Source organism: Schistocerca serialis, chromosome 4 (assembly GCF_023864345.2).
Source record: "Schistocerca serialis cubense isolate TAMUIC-IGC-003099 chromosome 4, iqSchSeri2.2, whole genome shotgun sequence".
NCBI lineage: Eukaryota > Metazoa > Arthropoda > Insecta > Orthoptera > Acrididae > Schistocerca > Schistocerca serialis.
The window spans coordinates 172,664,959-172,682,639 of record NC_064641.1 but is presented as its reverse complement, the minus strand read 5'-3'; the positions used below and the strand labels follow the sequence as shown (position 1 = coordinate 172,682,639).

The window sequence follows — 17,681 nt, the reverse complement described above, 5'->3', positions numbered from 1 at the left end:
CTGATGCATATTGGCACAGCAACTGAGGAAGAATGCCTCCGAATTTTAATAACAAACATATACAGTTTACGACATTACATATTTCGTCATTTCTGTTACTTTTGTCCTTATAATTGTAAAATTTCTTTAGTTGTTTGTCAGCATCAGCATTACAAATCAACTACACATTGATTTTATCACTGAGTGTTCGTTCTGTATTGTTTTCACAGATCATCAAGTTGAAAGTGAGCGATAATTATGTAATGAATATGCTGTTTTTGATACTAAGCTGTTTCAAATGGCTCGATATCTTTCACACCCGAAGGTAAAATCTTCTAGGTTGTTAGGCCGCATCAAATCCCTCTTCAATTTCTTCTCTACAATCGTCAGTCAAGAAAATATTACCATCGATGACAACGATCACGGAAGCCTCCCGAAGTAGAGCTTTCGTATCAGTTTACTTTCATATAGTAGCTGTTACGTGTAATGGATAAATTTTTGTAATTTTTGTGCTAGTACCCTCCAACAGAATTTTTAGATTAGTCATACTTCAAACTGGGTTGAACGCATGATCTTTTCAGAAATTTTGAAATCCAGTCTTTTTTATTCTTCGAAATTGTAATTCTACAAGCTGCAAATTTTCTTAGTAAAATAAATTGTAACTTTATTTGTGTACTAATTGGCAATACATGAAGTTTAACATATTTTCCTTTGTTGCAGGTAAGTTTCGGCTGCCCTGAGTATTCTAAGAGTAAGTAGATACGCTGTAGATATACTGTTTTGAATTTTTGTTCGAAAACAATTGTGGACGTTGGGCAGCGCTGCTCTACATCAGTATATAGGAGTGAACCTTTCGCCAATGGCGTGTTTTGAAGACCGATGCGGTCAGAAAGAAAGTTCGAAGCATGATTTGTACTATTTTGGACAAAGATGATTATGCCCCAGTAACAATGGAATCCATTCGCGTATAGCTGACGTGTCTGTAGTATGTGTAGGGGTCTGCCAGTACGACGTTCAGCTGTCAAGAATGTTGGCGAACGAATGAATGTTCAAAACTGACAATAAATTAAATTCACCCTTCTGTCCTATTGCTTAAAAGTCTCTGTTTCTTCTGTAATGACAGCTTAAAGTTTTGATTAAAGTGGAAAAATCTCGATTAGAAAATAAAATACATCTTTGGAAGGGTTACGCTATTTGTGACTTTCCTTCACCGATGAAGTGTGCTGCAGCGTCATCACACATTTTACTTTCTTTGATGCTGACTTACAGTTTAGCGCTGTTATTCGTTCTTGCTATGAAGACTAACATCAACTTTTTAATCTCTTAAAACTATGCTTGTATATTTTTTATAAATGATCCCTGTTGAAGAGCAGCAATTCTATCGTTGGAATTATAGTAAGTAAATAAGTGAAAAAAAACAGACAAGCACAGTAAATATCTGAGGCATACAGTACTGTAACAGAACAGTAAATTACACCAACCCAGACAAGCATAGTAAATATTTCATATAGTAAGGTAATAGTACAGTAAATTACAACAGTCATTAGGAAGACCATCTCGCTACAGGATGTCTACACGAGAACTTGTTTTCAGAAAAACAGGTGGTGCGAATCGTAAGTCAGCAAATATGGCGTAAATAGCATCACACAGCTGTTGTTCTCTAGAAACGACTGTCATTTCATCCTGGGGAGCTCACCGCAAGTACAGAGGCATTTGATCTGTGCAAGAACCGGCCGGCGCTCTCGTAAACACAAAAATAGCACCGCATCTCTCGCAAGAGACAGCGAAATGAGAGAAAGAAAAATAAATAATGAGCCCACTGTAAACTCATTTTCTCCTGCAGGAAGAGAGGAAAGGGATGCAAATGTCGTCCGTACTTGGCGCGGTGCGTGCAGAGCGACACGCAAACACCAGAATAGTAAGGGGGTGTGTGGGGGTGGAGAGAACGACAAAGCTGATGGTCGCGGTCTGCAGCCTCGCTCTAAATTAGCACAGCGATGCTACGTTAAGAGCGTAAGAACGTGTGGCGGGATGTTTGCGTCCCATGTCATCTGCTTTAATGAGTAATCCTGCGGGAGAGTATCTTCAAAAAGTCCTCCCACCTGCCAGTTTCATTATCAACGAATAGACACAAGAGTAATTCTGTGGATGAGGTCATAAAAGCGTCTTCGCGTTGTAGCATCCATCGTGCAAAAGTCGCGAAAAGTAGTTTAGCGTTAGGTACTTTGAATACAGTTTTACGATTCTGAATGAAAAGAGGAAGATTAGATATAACGTGCTGTCGACATCGAGGTCATTGCTCGGATTGTGTCAAGGATGGGTAAGGTAATCGGCCGTGCACTTTCGAAGGAACCATCCCGGCATTTACCTGGGGTGATTTAGGAAAATCACGGAAAATCTAAATCTGGATGGACGGACGTGGGTGTGAACTGCCGCCCTCCCGAATGCGAGTCTGTCAGCAGCTGCGCCACCTCGCTCGGTATCATGAATTCTGATCAGCTCCCCTTGTGCCTCCACGAGATCTACCACGGAGCAAATAATGGGTCTCCAACTGAAGTGTTGCTTGACCTCTGGAAGGTATTTGAAACAGTTCTGCACCGTCAACAAATTAACAAGATATGAGTTTATGGAATATCGGACCAGCTTCCTAGCAGTCAGAACTCTACTCGTCGTTCTTAATGGGACGAATTAGTCAGACTTACGAATATTATGGTTCTATCCCAAGGGAGTGTTACGGGACCATTAACGTACTCCTTATCAATACACGGTGACCTTTCAGTTTGTACAGATAATTTGCAAACGAAAATCGCTCTTCTATTTATTTATTTATTTTTTTCGTTACCGGTTTTGTCACTTACCTTTGCAAATGACCTGTGACCGGAACTCGCAGCGGTGCGGGTGCACAGAGGACAGAACAGCAGCCGCCGGATGACCACATGGTTCGTGCGAACAATACGCGGCGATTTCTTATAGGGCAAATTAGGCCACATTCACTCCGCTGATTTCGCTAATTAGCATTTCCAGTCCAGTCTATAGTAAGTACGGTGCTTCCGAAGTTAAGGTTCTTTTGCTTGGTTAACTACTGAAACATGTTGTAAGCGATGTGCTTCGTTTAGACAAAGCAACTTCATGAATTAATTTGATCATTTGACGTATGTATTAAAGTTGAACTAAATAAGCCCTCGGTCACAATTTTTAGTCTTTCTGACCACGTTTCAACACTTCTATGAGTGCCTTCATCAGAAATTAAATATTTAAAGTGGCCTATAACATAAGTATAAATTTATGGGAAAAACTTTTTTATATGAAAGTGTAAGTACTGACTAACAGTACAAAACAGAGGCAGTATTTACATGTCACGTATAAAATAAATATCAAGCCAGAAAGGCTTTAGACACAAATTTTTTAAAAAGAATACATGAAAAGCGAGCTACTGGGGGCTGCCCAAATCTATAAAACCAAATGTAACTACAGACTGAGGCGCCCGCGTTAACAAGCGCGAGCAGGTGAACATTAAACATTAAACCAAGCGTGCCACAGTGACTCATGAATCCTGTACTCTTAGTCATACCAATGTACCACGCTTTTGCGTTTAGTGAAGAGTACATCTTTTCATTGCTGTATTTGAAGAGCCAGTGCAGGTATTTTTCACAAGGTTGGTATTTTTGCGGGGATCTAACTGTGTATTACTTCAGTCCCAACGGACAGATTTTCCTCATAACATAACTGCATCATCAGGGAATCATCGGTAGCAATTATCCGTTAAGTGCTAAATGTACAGTGTGTACAAAATGAAACTTTCCCGAAAAATGTTTACAATGATGTTTTCTGGTGCTCGAACACTTTTCCAGTACTTACGGTTTTAGTTCGCTACTGAGTCCATTTCGCGCCATTTTACCCCTAAGTTTTGGTGATTGCAGACTTTGACGGAGTTTTTGTCGAAACACTAGCAGTCTTGGCGAAAACTGTTTCGCATACGTTTTCCACGAACTGTGCTTCGCGTAACACTCGACAATGAACACCCGCTCAGCATATTGTGTACTGCATTCAACTGGTCTCTTAACACATTGAAACGTCCCCTTAGAAAAATTTGTGAATTACTGTGCTGATAAACCTCTACGTTATTTGATTTTCAAACAGCTGAGCAAAACTGAACGTACTCATATATTACTCTCTTTACTTGTTCTGATCAACCCTAAACTGAGACACAATATTTTTAGCGCAACGCAATCTGACTTTCAATAGTCTCTAGAAAAGAATGGCACTGACTACCTATACCTTTCATGAATCACTTACCTCACAAAAATCTTCGTTACTCGAACTACTGGAATACAGCGTGCGCCAATACTGCCAGCTGAATGAAAGATTCTAACTACTGAAGGCACTAACTACAATAACCTATACCTTTCATGAATCACTTACCTCACAAAAATCTTCGTTACTCGAACTACTGGAATACAGCGTGCGCCAATACTGCCAGCTGAATGAAAGATTCTAACTACTGAAGGCACTAACTACTGATAGGCATAGTTAGCAAATGAAAGATTTTGATGGAGAACAAACAATGTATTTACCTTAATAATATTCAAAAGTCATCATATAAATATATCAGTTCACGATATCCAGTATTACAAATTTACTCTTTCTGATGGACACACGTCCAGATCGTCCGCTCTCAAAATTCTGACATCTCTCTCCCCACATCCACCACTGCTGGCGGCTCACCTGCAACTGCGCAACGCTACGCGCTGTTCACATACAGCTGCCCAACACTACAATAGCGAATATTCCAACAATGCAAACCAGCCACAGACTGCACACAGCACAGCCAGTGATTTTCATATAGAGCGCTACGTGGCGTTACCAAGAGAAAAACCTAAACAGTCTGCTTACAACATCTGCTCGTCTCACTCATTCAAACGTAATGACACACCGAAATACTCGGGACAGCATGAGCAGACATTTAACAGCAGCCGACTGGTGCATCGAAATCACGGTTTACAGTACTTTCTGTGATGGGCAGTTTTCCCGTTCATCAACAACGGTCAGTTTGGAGCCAGCCCCGTAAATATTTTCCGGACCAGTCTTATTTTACGCACCCCGTACAACATGAGCAGGAGAGATCCATTTACAACCCCTGGATCGTGATGTTTACGCGCTTTGCGTAATCCCAGCAGAGGAGTAAACAAAACGGCGCGCACGTATTTGCTCTGCCCTCCACCGTGCCTTGAGTTGCGCCCAGTCCGGATTTCCTGATTTACAACAGAACTCTGCAGGGTCGCCTCCCTCGTCTGCCCAAAAACGCACGACGCTGAGGGGGCCACGTACGCACACACACACACACAGGGGGCGCGCCGCGTCCAGAGGGTGAGCAACTTCGCGCTCTCCGCCCTTCGCCCGCGACCCTTCCCCTATCCCTCGCGGTCCCTGAGTCACGCACTACCAGGAAATTTGTGGATCGGCGCTCTCCCCACGGCTATGGCTTCTCCAGGCACAGTCCATGCTGCCAGGAAATGAACTTGCAGCCTGTCCGAACCAAAAGGTGGCAGACCTGCTTTGTTTCTCGACTCTTCGAAGCATTCCCTATCATTATTTCTAGCTGACTACTCCATTACACATTCACCCCAATCTTGTAAGACGAATTAAATCTGTCTGTGGTGTAGAAACAAACTTACCATATTTACAAGTTTTTAAAAATATGCAGAGTGCCCGAAGACAGTGTTACGTCATTGCTGAACGGGTTACCTTAAAGCGCTTGGTCAGTTCATTCGTTTTTCCAGTGTCGAGCCACATCTATGAGCCAAACAGTGGCGCCCACAGCTCGTCTGACGTGGCCTGCCATCTAGCGGCTGCCTGTCCACCTGCTGGTCGCATTTGTCGTTGTTTCCTAGCGTTTTGCTGAAGCGTTGTCCTCAACTGTTGTTGACCTCTGAAACACATTGTCTGATTCTAACAATACCACCACTTGCAAAGTAGGTTAGAAATCAAATTAATAATAAGTTTCCTTTAATTTACGTCCAAGGTCTTTTCTGTTTAACAGATTACAGGTTTCGGTCTTTAATGACCATCATCAGATCTGTCTCATAAAAACAAAGTCCTAATGCACTGCAGCCATAGTGGCATAGTCAAATATATATAAATCACATCACATGCACGAGTCATGTTGTCAGTAACTGTTTACTGACAACATGACTCGTGCATGTGATGTGATTTTTATATATTTGACGATGCTGGTGCTGATTCCGCATTTAACATTTGACTATGCCACTATGGCTGCAGTGCATTAGGACTTCGTTCTTATGAGACAGATCTGATGATGGTCATTAAAGACCGAAACCGGTAATCTGTTAAACAGAAAAGATTGTGACCATAGACGTAAATTAAAGGAAACTTATTACATATACGGGTCACTGTGTTTTTTCGCGACGATGTCGCAGCTTGTCAAATTAATAATGTTACTCACGCAGCATGTGTTCGCTTCTCTCGGGCAACAACAAAGTTATTGACTGTGGATGGTATCGTCAGAACGTAAATAATGAAGTCACTGTAAAAAAGTCATTAATTTTGGCACTTATCTTGAATGGATTCCCACGTAGATTTCGTCGAAGTTGTTATGGCTCATGTTGTTGATTCTAGGGTGATTCTACTTTGACTGCTAGAAGGTCCAGATCTGTATTTTAGCAATATTTGAAGACCTAGCAAATGCGTTTTTTTAGGAAATTCTTAATGATCAAACAATCCCAGATCAGAACAATGGTATGGTAGAAATAATTTTTGACTTGGTTTTCACGATCCACATTTTTATTAAACTTCCTGTAAATTCACAATACTTCTTCTTAATTGTCACATCATCAAGAAAACAGTTTTGTATCAGTCTTCATGTATTTAATTTCCACTTTAACCAAACACAAGGCTTGACTGTTCTTGTACAAAACGAAAAAACAACCTAACTTCTGCAAAGTGAAACAAAGACTACTCTGTGCGCATTCGCGCCAAAACGGTTACAAGTAAGTCAAAGATTATGACAGTCTCACAGAAATGAATACACACATATCAGTGTAATGTATCGATACATCGGAGTACCTATACATTAATAAAACCAAATGTTAATATTGTCACAAAAATATGTCTGTTACTTCCCAGAAAAGTCGTACGATATTACTGGTATCGAGAACTGGGGTTGGAGTGCCGTAATGGTCACGTAAATAAAGAGCCATTACATGCTGCAGCTGTTAACGGAAATATCCAGCCAACAGAGTGTAACTACTCTCATAGGAGATATGAGACACTAGCCGAAATATCAAGAACTGGAGATGCCTCGGTATGCAGAAAAAATTAAATGTGGGAAAAAGGGAAAATAAACACGCATGGAGCAAGGTGCAATCTGCTGGCATAGCCTCAACACCATCATAGAAGAAGTCTCTCAGCGAAAAAATGGCTGTGCGCCGAAACGTATTTGAAAACCTGTTAGATGCTTCCACCCCCGCGCCAGTAACAAACAAAACACTCTTCCTGACCGACCAAACAGACGTTCCAATTCAGCATCGATCTAAAGGAAGATACATGACTGCAGGACTAGTAGCAAACGTAACACAATACGTTTGACGTGAAATCACACACCTATTTCGTAACTGAAAGCAAAACAAATTTGAGTTGGACACTTTCCTCTCCCTCCCTTGCTCTCCCCCACCCACCCCCCCACCCACCCCTACCCCCAGAAAAAAATCACTATCACACGTACACGATGCTCTTTCGTTCTTTCACTGAATGGTTCGATTAAGAAAGTGTCATATAACACACAAAGAGTAGTTCGGTATCCTTGTCCTGAGGTATCAGCGACAGTATCAGATTAAACAAACCCCTGACTTTGTGAATAGGGTAATTCCTGACAGTCAACGTTGACGCTGGCTGTTTCCCTGGAAAGGTGACTTATGTCAAACAGAAATACACGTGGTGAGCATTATGTAGCGATCTAATGATTTACTAGATGTATACAACTAGACGAAATTTTATCCTCAACGGGTAAGGTGTTGTATCTCATCGTACCATGTATGTTCGAGATTAAAGAGATAGACTAAGATGTCAAAAAATAATAGAAACAGGTAAATGGTTCATACATATGAAACAACATATCAAAACGTGTACCTATTGTTCCAATACAAATGTTTCTTCGTGAAAACCATTTTTTCTTCAAGGATTTCAAGGCAAAAGAAGAAATATAACAAAATAGTCCCGCCCATAAGGACAACAATGTGTTGAATTTTTCTCTGAGTTAGAAACTGAGTTAGTGCAGTCCGTCACTGAGTGGATGTATCAATATTTTGCAGCCTCTCACTTTTCCTTTAGAAAACTTAGTCCAGTGTAAAGAACCCTTACAATATATTATAAAGCAACACTTCCTTATAATGTAAAAATTATGACGTAAAATTTTTATAAATTCTTCATATAATTAACTTTACCCAAAAATTAATTTTATACAATATTTTTGGTTTTCCCCAAGAGATGTAAGAATAAATTAACTACTGAGTGAATCCACTTGTGGCCAAACTACCTGTGGGAGAAAATGACGATTGCGATCGAGAACACAAGTCTCATTCAAAATTACAATTTATGGTAGTTAGCAGAGATCCAGCTACCTCGAATACTATGGGTTCGACGTATTTTATTCAGCATTAGTAACTTCAGTCGATTTCTATTACTTTTACATGTTACTTGTTACTCCCTGCCCACCTGACTTCGACACTGGCTCTGAAATGCCGCCAGGACAATATTAAGACAATGAACAGGAACACTATGAATGCGAAGCTAATATCAGTCATTCTCGCTCTTTCATTCATACCACCACGTTCTCAATCCCTTAGGGATCCTAGGCATGTCGCACTCCCAATGTCTTTTTTTTTTTTTGATTCTGTGTGATAGTCGTACCAAACTTGGTTGATATTACTCCAGCTGTTCTCATTTCATATCATCCCCACATACAGAGAGTGCTTTGAGCATCTGTAGTGGGGACTAAGCCTGTTAAGTGTAGGATAGGAACCCAAGTCCTCTAAACATAGCGTTTTCGTGCTACTCTGAGAATATTACAACTCACGATGCTACTTGATTCCTGCTGCTTGTCGTCTGGGCCCGCTTACAAACAGGGTTCGATGCAACGACCACCGACTTCGACCGAGATACGCTACCTTTGTACCATGTTTCAGTACACACGATCACCAGTCCCTAGTCCTCCAGCATACGCTGCAACTAAAACCTGCGCCACTAGGTCTTCCTCGGATGCCACAGGAGCCTCGTAAATAAGATTTCGTATGACTCACAGGAATGAATAGGAAAATAGGAATGCGGGTAAGCTACTACAAACAGCATAGTGAACGCATTATTGTGACCAAGATAGATACGAAGCCCACACCTACTACAGTAGTACAAGTTTATATGCCAACTAGCTCTTCAGATGACGAAGAAATTGAAGGAATGTATGATGAAATAAAAGAAATTATTCAGATTGTGAAGGGAGACGAAAATTTAATAGTCATGGGTGACTGGAATTCGAGTGTAGGAAAAGGGAGAGAAGGAAACATAGTAGGTGAATATGGATTGGGGGACAGAAATGAAAGAGGAAGCCGCCTGGTAGAATTTTGCACAGAGCATAACTTAATCATAACTAACACTTGGTTTAAGAATCATGAAAGAAGGTTGTATACATGGAAGAACCCTGGAGATACTAAAAGGTATCAGATAGATTATATAATGGTAAGACAGAGATTTAGGAACCAGGTTTTAAATTGTAAGACATTTCCAGGGGCAGATGTGGACTCTGACCACAATCTATTGGTTATGACCTGTAGATTAAAACTGAAGAAACTGCAAAAAGGTGGGAATTTAAGGAGATGGGACCTGGATAAACTGAAAGAACCAGAGGTTGTACAGAGATTCAGGGAGAGCATAAGGGAGCAATTGACAGGAATGGGGGAAATAAATACAGTAGAAGAAGAATGGGTAGCTTTGAGGGATGAAGTAGTGAAGGCAGCAGAGGATCAAGTAGGTAAAAAGACGAGGGCTAGTAGAAATCCTTGGGTAACAGAAGAAATATTGAATTTAATTGATGAAAGGAGAAAATATAAAAATGCAGTAAGTGAAACAGGCAAAAAGGAATACAAACGTCTCAAAAATGAGATCGCCAGGAAGTGCAAAATGGCTAAGCAGGGATGGCTAGAGGACAAATGTAAGGATGTAGAGGCCTATCTCACTAGGAGTAAGATAGATACCGCCTACAGGAAAATTAAAGAGACCTTTGGAGATCAGAGAACGACTTGTATGAATATCAAGAGCTCAGATGGAAACCCAGTTCTAAGCAAAGAAGGGAAAGCAGAAAGGTGGAAGGAGTATATAGAGGGTCTATACAAGGGCGATGTACTTGAGGACAATATTATGGAAATGGAAGAGGATGTAGATGAAGATGAAATGGGAGATACGATACTGCGTGAAGAGTTTGACAGAGCACTGAAAGACCTGAGTCGAAACAAGGCCCCCGGAGTAGACAATATTCCATTGGAACTACTGACGGCCGTGGGAGAGCCAGTCCTGACAAAACTCTACCATCTGGTGAGCAAGATGTATGAAACAGGCGAAATACCCTCAGACTTCAAGAAGAATATAATAATTCCAATCCCGAAGAAAGCAGGTGTTGACAGATGTGAAAATTACCGAACTATCAGCTTAATAAGTCACAGCTGCAAAATACTAACACGAATTCTTTACAGACGAATGGAAAAACTAGTAGAAGCCAACCTCGGGGAAGATCAGTTTGGATTCCGTAGAAACACTGGAACACGTGAGGCAATACTGACCTTACGACTTATCTTAGAAGAAAGATTAAGGAAAGGCAAACCTACGTTTCTAGCATTTGTAGACTTAGAGAAAGCTTTTGACAATGTTGACTGGAATACTCTCTTTCAAATTCTAAAGGTGGCAGGGGTAAAATACAGGGAGCGAAAGGCTATTTACAATTTGTACAGAAACCAGATGGCAGTTATAAGAGTCGAGGGACATGAAAGGGAAGCAGTGGTTGGGAAGGGAGTAAGACAGGGTTGTAGCCTCTCCCCGATGTTGTTCAATCTGTATATTGAGCAAGCAGTAAAGGAAACAAAAGAAAAATTCGGGGTAGGTATTAATATTCATGGAGAAGAAATAAAAACTTTGAGGTTCGCCGATGACATTGTAATTCTGTCAGAGACAGCAAACGACTTGGAAGAGCAGTTGAATGGAATGGACAGTGTCTTGAAAGGAGGATATAAGATGAACATCAACAAAAGCAAAACAAGGATAATGGAATGTAGTCTAATTAAGTCCGGTGATGCTGAGGGAATTAGATTAGGAAATGAGGCACTTAAAGTAGTAAAGGAGTTTTGCTATTTGGGGAGCAAAATAACTGATGATGGTCGAAGTAGAGAGGATATAAAATGTAGGCTGGCAATGGCAAGGAAAGCGTTTCTGAAGAAGAGAAATTTGTTAACATCCAGTATTGATTTAAGTGTCAGGAAGTCATTTCTGAAAGTATTCGTATGGAGTGTAGCCATGTATGGAAGTGAAACATGGACGATAAATAGTTTGGACAAGAAGAGAATAGAAGCTTTCGAAATGTGGTGCTACAGAAGAATGCTGAAGATTAGATGGGTAGATCACATAACTAATGAGGAAGTATTGAATAGGATTGGGGAGAAGAGAAGTTTGTGGCACAACTTGACCAGAAGAAGGGATCGGTTGGTAGGACATGTTCTGAGGCATCAAGGGATCACCAATTTAGTATTGGAGGGCAGCGTGGAGGGTAAAAATCGTAGAGGGAGACCAAGAGATGAATACACTAAGCAGATTCAGAAGGATGTAGGTTGCAGTAGGTACTGGGAGATGAAAAAGCTTGCACAGGATAGAGTAGCATGGAGAGCTGCATCAAACCAGTCTCAGGACTGAAGACCACAACAACAACAACATGACTCACAGGTAGTAATAGCGAGTAAGGAGAGTGTGCAGGCCAAGCAATCAGGCTGCCACGACCTACCCACTGTTGCTCAGATATTTGGTTCCAGTTGGTCTCGAACAGCCCGTGAAAACCTTTCTCTGTCGATAAGAAACTAAACTGAATCGCTTGTAAGCGAAGCTGAAGTGGACATGGATCATCAGGTGATCCGTGAAATACGTATGCAATAACCTGGCCAGTGGTACGGAAAGTGTGGGAGATTTGACCGTGTGTTGTGGCATGTTACGTGTAGCAAAAAACTTCCACGTTTTCGGGCGTGAGTTCTTATTTTAGATTCAACCATCTTGGTCCCCGCTACCGTTTCTCAACATCTATATAGCCAATTTAGTTCCACCCTGTACAAGATATGCGAAGAACACCAGAAGTTTGCCACTAATCTTGCAATCAGATACTGTATCATTCTTTCTCTTTCTTGAATTACTCTGTCTTTACTCACATTTGAATTAACTTATCATTCATTACACGAATTACAAATTCAAATGCATCCATCTGCATGATTATCCGTCAGCCAAAACTGCATCTAACCAACAATATCAATCGCGACAAAACTGAGAGTGGTCTGATCTCACCTGACCGTGCAGTAGCTGTAACTTCAGTCAAGTAATTCACTTCTGCTCTATGGGAAAGAGAAAGACATGAAAGACTTCGTTATAAAATTTACTCGGAAATGGTTTATCCCACATTTCGTTTTAGGAAATGAAATATATGTTTACATTTTCAGACACAATTATCTATTTACAAATCCATGAACACTTTCAGTTCTGTCCTCCACGCTCCTGCTTATTAACGTTTTATCTTCCTAAATGCTGCATGCGAAAGTGGTGAATCAACATCTCTCATTTATGAACACCAAGTGTGCTGCTTGACATTCAGAGTAAGACCTGATGTTGGCAGAAGTTTACAGACATACAAAGTATAGTGGGAAATGATACCGCCTCACTACATTTGGATACTGCTCTTATAAATCATGAGACGGGAGCGCAATAAAAGCTGACAGCAGTAAAGCAACCTGCGTGTAGGACGTGTGGTTTGCGCAAGGTTGTCCTTCTCGTCTGATTCTTTCATGGAAGTGAAAGATCTCCCTTTTCTACTCCTTAATGATAGTTTTACGGGCTGTTGCAAAATAAAACCGTTACAAACGAGACCGTGTAGTACACGTGGCTGCCGTATGTGTCGTAGAGACAAGGACGCCAAAGTAGAGTGGTGATGAACTTCGATAAAGCGGCTTCCCCGTAAATAGCTGTTATGAGAAAACGTAAAGGAACGTAAAGCAGCCAGAACGATCAGACCTCTTCCATTAACAGCGGCAGCGCGGTTACTGATTGATCACGGCTGCTGTGTAGACTGCCTGACTGGATGGAACAGGTCCCAGCGTAGTTCCGGATTAACACCACGGCCCTCACGTCGACCAGGCAGCAGTAGCAAGTGTTTGCCCTGTAATACTCAGGGGACCGCGATTTCAGCTGTGTATGGCTGATGCTACAGCTACTTTCAGATAAATGATTACTGTTAACTGTGTCTTCGAAAACAGAAAGTCATATGATACGAATATCAAAAAACGAAAACAATGGGAATGTAACAGTATCGATTTATCCATGCGATGCTGAGGAAATTAAGTCACGATGTGAGCCACCAACAGTAATGGGTGAGCCTGATGTTTGGGCACACTAATAACTTATGATAGCCTAAAGTAGAGAGGATATAAAACGGCTGACAGTAGCAAGTTGGTTGGTTTTGGGGAAGGAGACCAGACAGCGAGGTCATCGGTCTCATCGGATTAGGGAAGGACGGGGAAGGAAGTCGGCCGTGCCCTTTGAAAGGAACCATCCCGGCATTTGCCTGGAGCGATTTAGGGAAATCACGGAAAACCTAAATCAGGATGGCCGGACGCGGGACTGAACCGTCGTCCTCCCGAATGCGAGTCCAGTGTCTAACCACTGCGCCACCTCGCTCGGTGACAGTAGCAAGAACAGAGTTTTAGCAAAAGAGAAATACGTTAACATCTTATGTAAATTTAATTGTTAAAAAATATTTTCTGAAGATGTTGGTCTGGAGTGTGGTTTTATAAGGAAGTGAGGCGTGGACGATAAATATTTCGGACAGTAAGACAACACAAACTTTCGAAACATGCTGCAACAGAAGAATGCTGACGATTAGATGGGTAGATCGGAAAACTAATAAAGAGATGCTGAATATAACTGAGTAGAAAATAAATTTATGGCTGAAGATGATTTAAAGCAGGGACGTGTTTGATAGGATACACTCTGGAGCATCAAGGAATTTGGTAATGGAGGGATGCGTGGAGGGTAAAAATTGTATAGGGAGACCAAGACTTGACTCAGGAAGCAGATTCGAATGGATACAGGTTGTGATAGTTACACAGAAATGAAGGGACTTGCACTGAATAGATTAGTTGAGAGCTGTATATTCGGACTGAAGTTCACAACAACAGTGGTCTTCCGTGACCCTCACTTGCAGGGCACTAAAATAAAATAAAAAATAAGTTTTTGATACGAGTAATCTCAAACTATCGTCGAATTGTATCCATAGTTTCAGAAAAGTAAATTCCTCAGAGCAGCACTTACATCCTACATCCTCACTTATTTGTTGGACATATTACAATCTGTGATTTCCCCTGCAGTTTTTATCCTCTGAACTCCCCCTACTACCGTGAAGGTTACTCCCTGGTGTTTTAACACATGCCTCACTCTGTCCTTTCTCTGTATCAGGTGTTTTCTATTTGTTCCTTTCTTTACCGATTCTGCGGAGAACCTTCACATTCATTATCTTATCAGTCCACCTAATTTTCGACATCTTTGTGTAGCGCCATATCTCAAAGGCTTCAATTCTCTTCTTTTCCGGTTTTGCCACAGTCGACGTTTCGCTACCAGACAATGGTGTGTTCCAAAAATACAGTCTCAGAAATTTCTTCCTCAAATTAAGGTCAATGTTTGAAACTATCTGACTTCTCTTGGCCAGGAATGCCCTTCGTGCCTGAGCTAGACTACTTTTTGGGTCCTCTTTGCTTCGCTTAACAAGTGTTATTTTGCTTCCAGTGTAGCAGAATTCCTTAATTTTGCCTATTTTGTGATCACCATATCATTTCTGCTGCTTCTCATTTCTTTCGTCTTTCTTCGATTTATTCTCAATACACATTCTATGCTCATTAGACGGTTCATTCCACACAAAACGTCTCGTAATTCCTTTGCGCATTCACCGAGGACAGCAATACTAGCAAATCTGTTCATTGATATTCTTTACCTTGAATTTTAATCTCACTGTCGAATCTTTCCTTTATTTCCATCCGTGCTACTTCGGCGTATAGATTGGACAGTAGAGGCGAAAGGCAACATCCCTGTCCTACCTCCTTTTTAATCCAAACACTTCGCTCACGATCATCCATTCTTATTGTTCTCGGTTGTTGCACACGTTGTATATTAGCCGTCTCTCATTTATTTTTCTCTGAATTTCGAGTATCTTGCACCAATGCACTTCATCATATATACGTTTGTAGCAGCACGAACTCTTCTTGATATACAAGAAAAACATTCCGGAAAACCAGAGTTATCTACTAGTTCCAGAAGAGAACAACTGTTGGAAATCCTTCCCCTGAAAACCTGTGTGCCTGTTGCTCCTTCAAGACCCACGTAGTCTAGCGTCGACTTTAAAGTGAGCCTATTATAAAAGTTAGGTTAAAACATTAACCCATGTTCTGGCGTTCCGGATGTGAATAAAATAAAATAAAAAAACATCCAATCGTTGATATAGAGACATGTCTGTTTTAGACATGTCTCCAGTCTTCGGAAGGAAAACCAAACATTTTGACAAATGAAATATTGGTCGAGCAATACCAAAGAGATAGAGAATACAAAGGGAGGCTATGGCACGTTATTCAGCTCTCGCTACGGTGTCATCCCGTACTAATAGTTGCCATTTTTTCGGGAAGTCATTCTGAGGTTGTTTTCAAAATTAGAGAGTTGTGCATGGTTTTGTAAGCTACACAGTTGCTATGTTTCTTTTCGTAATTGTGCCTGCTGTGTGCTCAGAGTACAAATGAACGCACATATAAATTGAAAAAACATTGAAGACTGGTGTAAATATTTTTACGTATTGTGTTCCGTAACTGTACTGTGTTTCGTGTACAGTGATGTATTGGTTTACTTGTGTAATAAAGCCCATTTAGTCGAAGTTCTTCTAAGCATATGATATGCTGAGTATTTTGTGAAGTCGGAGAAGCTAACAAAGGCCTGCATCACACTTTTAACATTTCCGAAATGTCAGACGCATAAGATCGTAAGAATTAATTGGACTGAAAATTTAGTTGCTGGTTGGAAGGTTTGGTCGATTACGTCGTTTTTGTATGATTCAGTGTTTGGCAGTCGTAGGAGGTAACTGTTTAGTTGCTTTCTGGGAACTAAATGACGTATGATTTCACATTAGAAAGCATGAATTAAAGAGGAAAAAGTATGTAACTCCTAGCGAACAGTTAGTTATTTGTTTTAACTTATAACTTCAAATTATAGCATGAGCCCTTCATATGAAAAGCATAAGGTACAAATTACTCTGTGAATCAATCTTGCTATGAATACAGTTTGGATCTACCTATTGTAAATTACAGCTTCCGACAATCGCGGAGGTAAGGTATAACGTGCAAAGTGTAAATTAATCTGCTACTGCATCTTAGAGATGGAAATGTAGAAAAGTAATCATGAGACTAAAGTGCAATATTTGATTGCATGTCCGATTGCCTATGTGGCTTAGATCGTAATATACGTGCTGTGTAAAGTGATGTCTCCCTGCTTAGTACAACACACTTTTTGTTTTGAATATAATATAGACGATACGTTCCACTTATGTAGAAGTAACCTTTCTGAATAACGTTCTTCTCTGAAATGACTGTTATTCTTCGAAAGTTTTCTGTAGTAAAGGATATTCTAAGCACACGAGGAAGAATCCTAAACTAAACTTTACAGACCGTACCTTTTGATTGCAAATGCTCTGCTAGTAACCATCTGGGGTTAGAGTATTTAAATTAAAGCTACTGACACTTCAAGAGACGGTATAATATAAAGTGTTAGTACCCTATTCTCAGAGGTAATATTGTCGCAGTTTCGTATTTTCCTTAAGCACTAGTACGTACCACGCCCCTTCTCTTTGACTACCGAAAACATGACGGAGGCGTGTTCAGTTTGCTTCATTCTGGTCGCAGTCTCTCTGTGGCAGTCCATCTCTTTGAGCAAAACCAACTGCAAGAAGTGATTAACTGAAGTTCCATTAGTAAACAACACATGTTCTCATAGTATCCACTGCCATCAGAGGCAGGAGTCGTTTCAGTTTGAAGCTTTTGTAACATCTGTACGGGGCATACTCCTCTAGCTGATTTATAATTTTCGTTTGTCCGCAAACACAGACTTAACATTACCTGTTGCTTTGTACAGTAATTTCTGTGTGCTGAGAAAGTAAAAAAGTAATTTTTTTCTCGAAGATATCATGAGTTATATGGTGTCGTGCCTCTCGGTGATTTCAATCAGACTTCATATCAACGACTACACAGGGATTTTTCCGTTTGTCTCAATATACGCTAATGCTGGGTCATTATGTCGTTAGCCTGAAAAGCCAGTTGGGCGTGGGCTGTGGATGGTGATTTGTTAGGAGGGCACTCCACGAGATG

The 17,681-nt window shown here is 40.8% G+C and overlaps 1 protein-coding gene across 1 annotated transcript in view; it reads left to right on the top strand.

The window, feature by feature from the left end:
- The first annotated feature begins 277 nt into the window (after positions 1-277).
- The window catches only part of LOC126474337 (kazrin), an 857,979-nt gene continuing 840,575 nt past the window's right edge, over positions 278-17,681 (top strand). Inside the window, exons 1-2 of the mRNA XM_050101804.1 lie at positions 278-304; positions 700-730. Coding sequence (XP_049957761.1) covers positions 278-304; positions 700-730 — 58 coding nt within the window. The remainder of the gene's footprint in view (positions 305-699; positions 731-17,681) is intronic.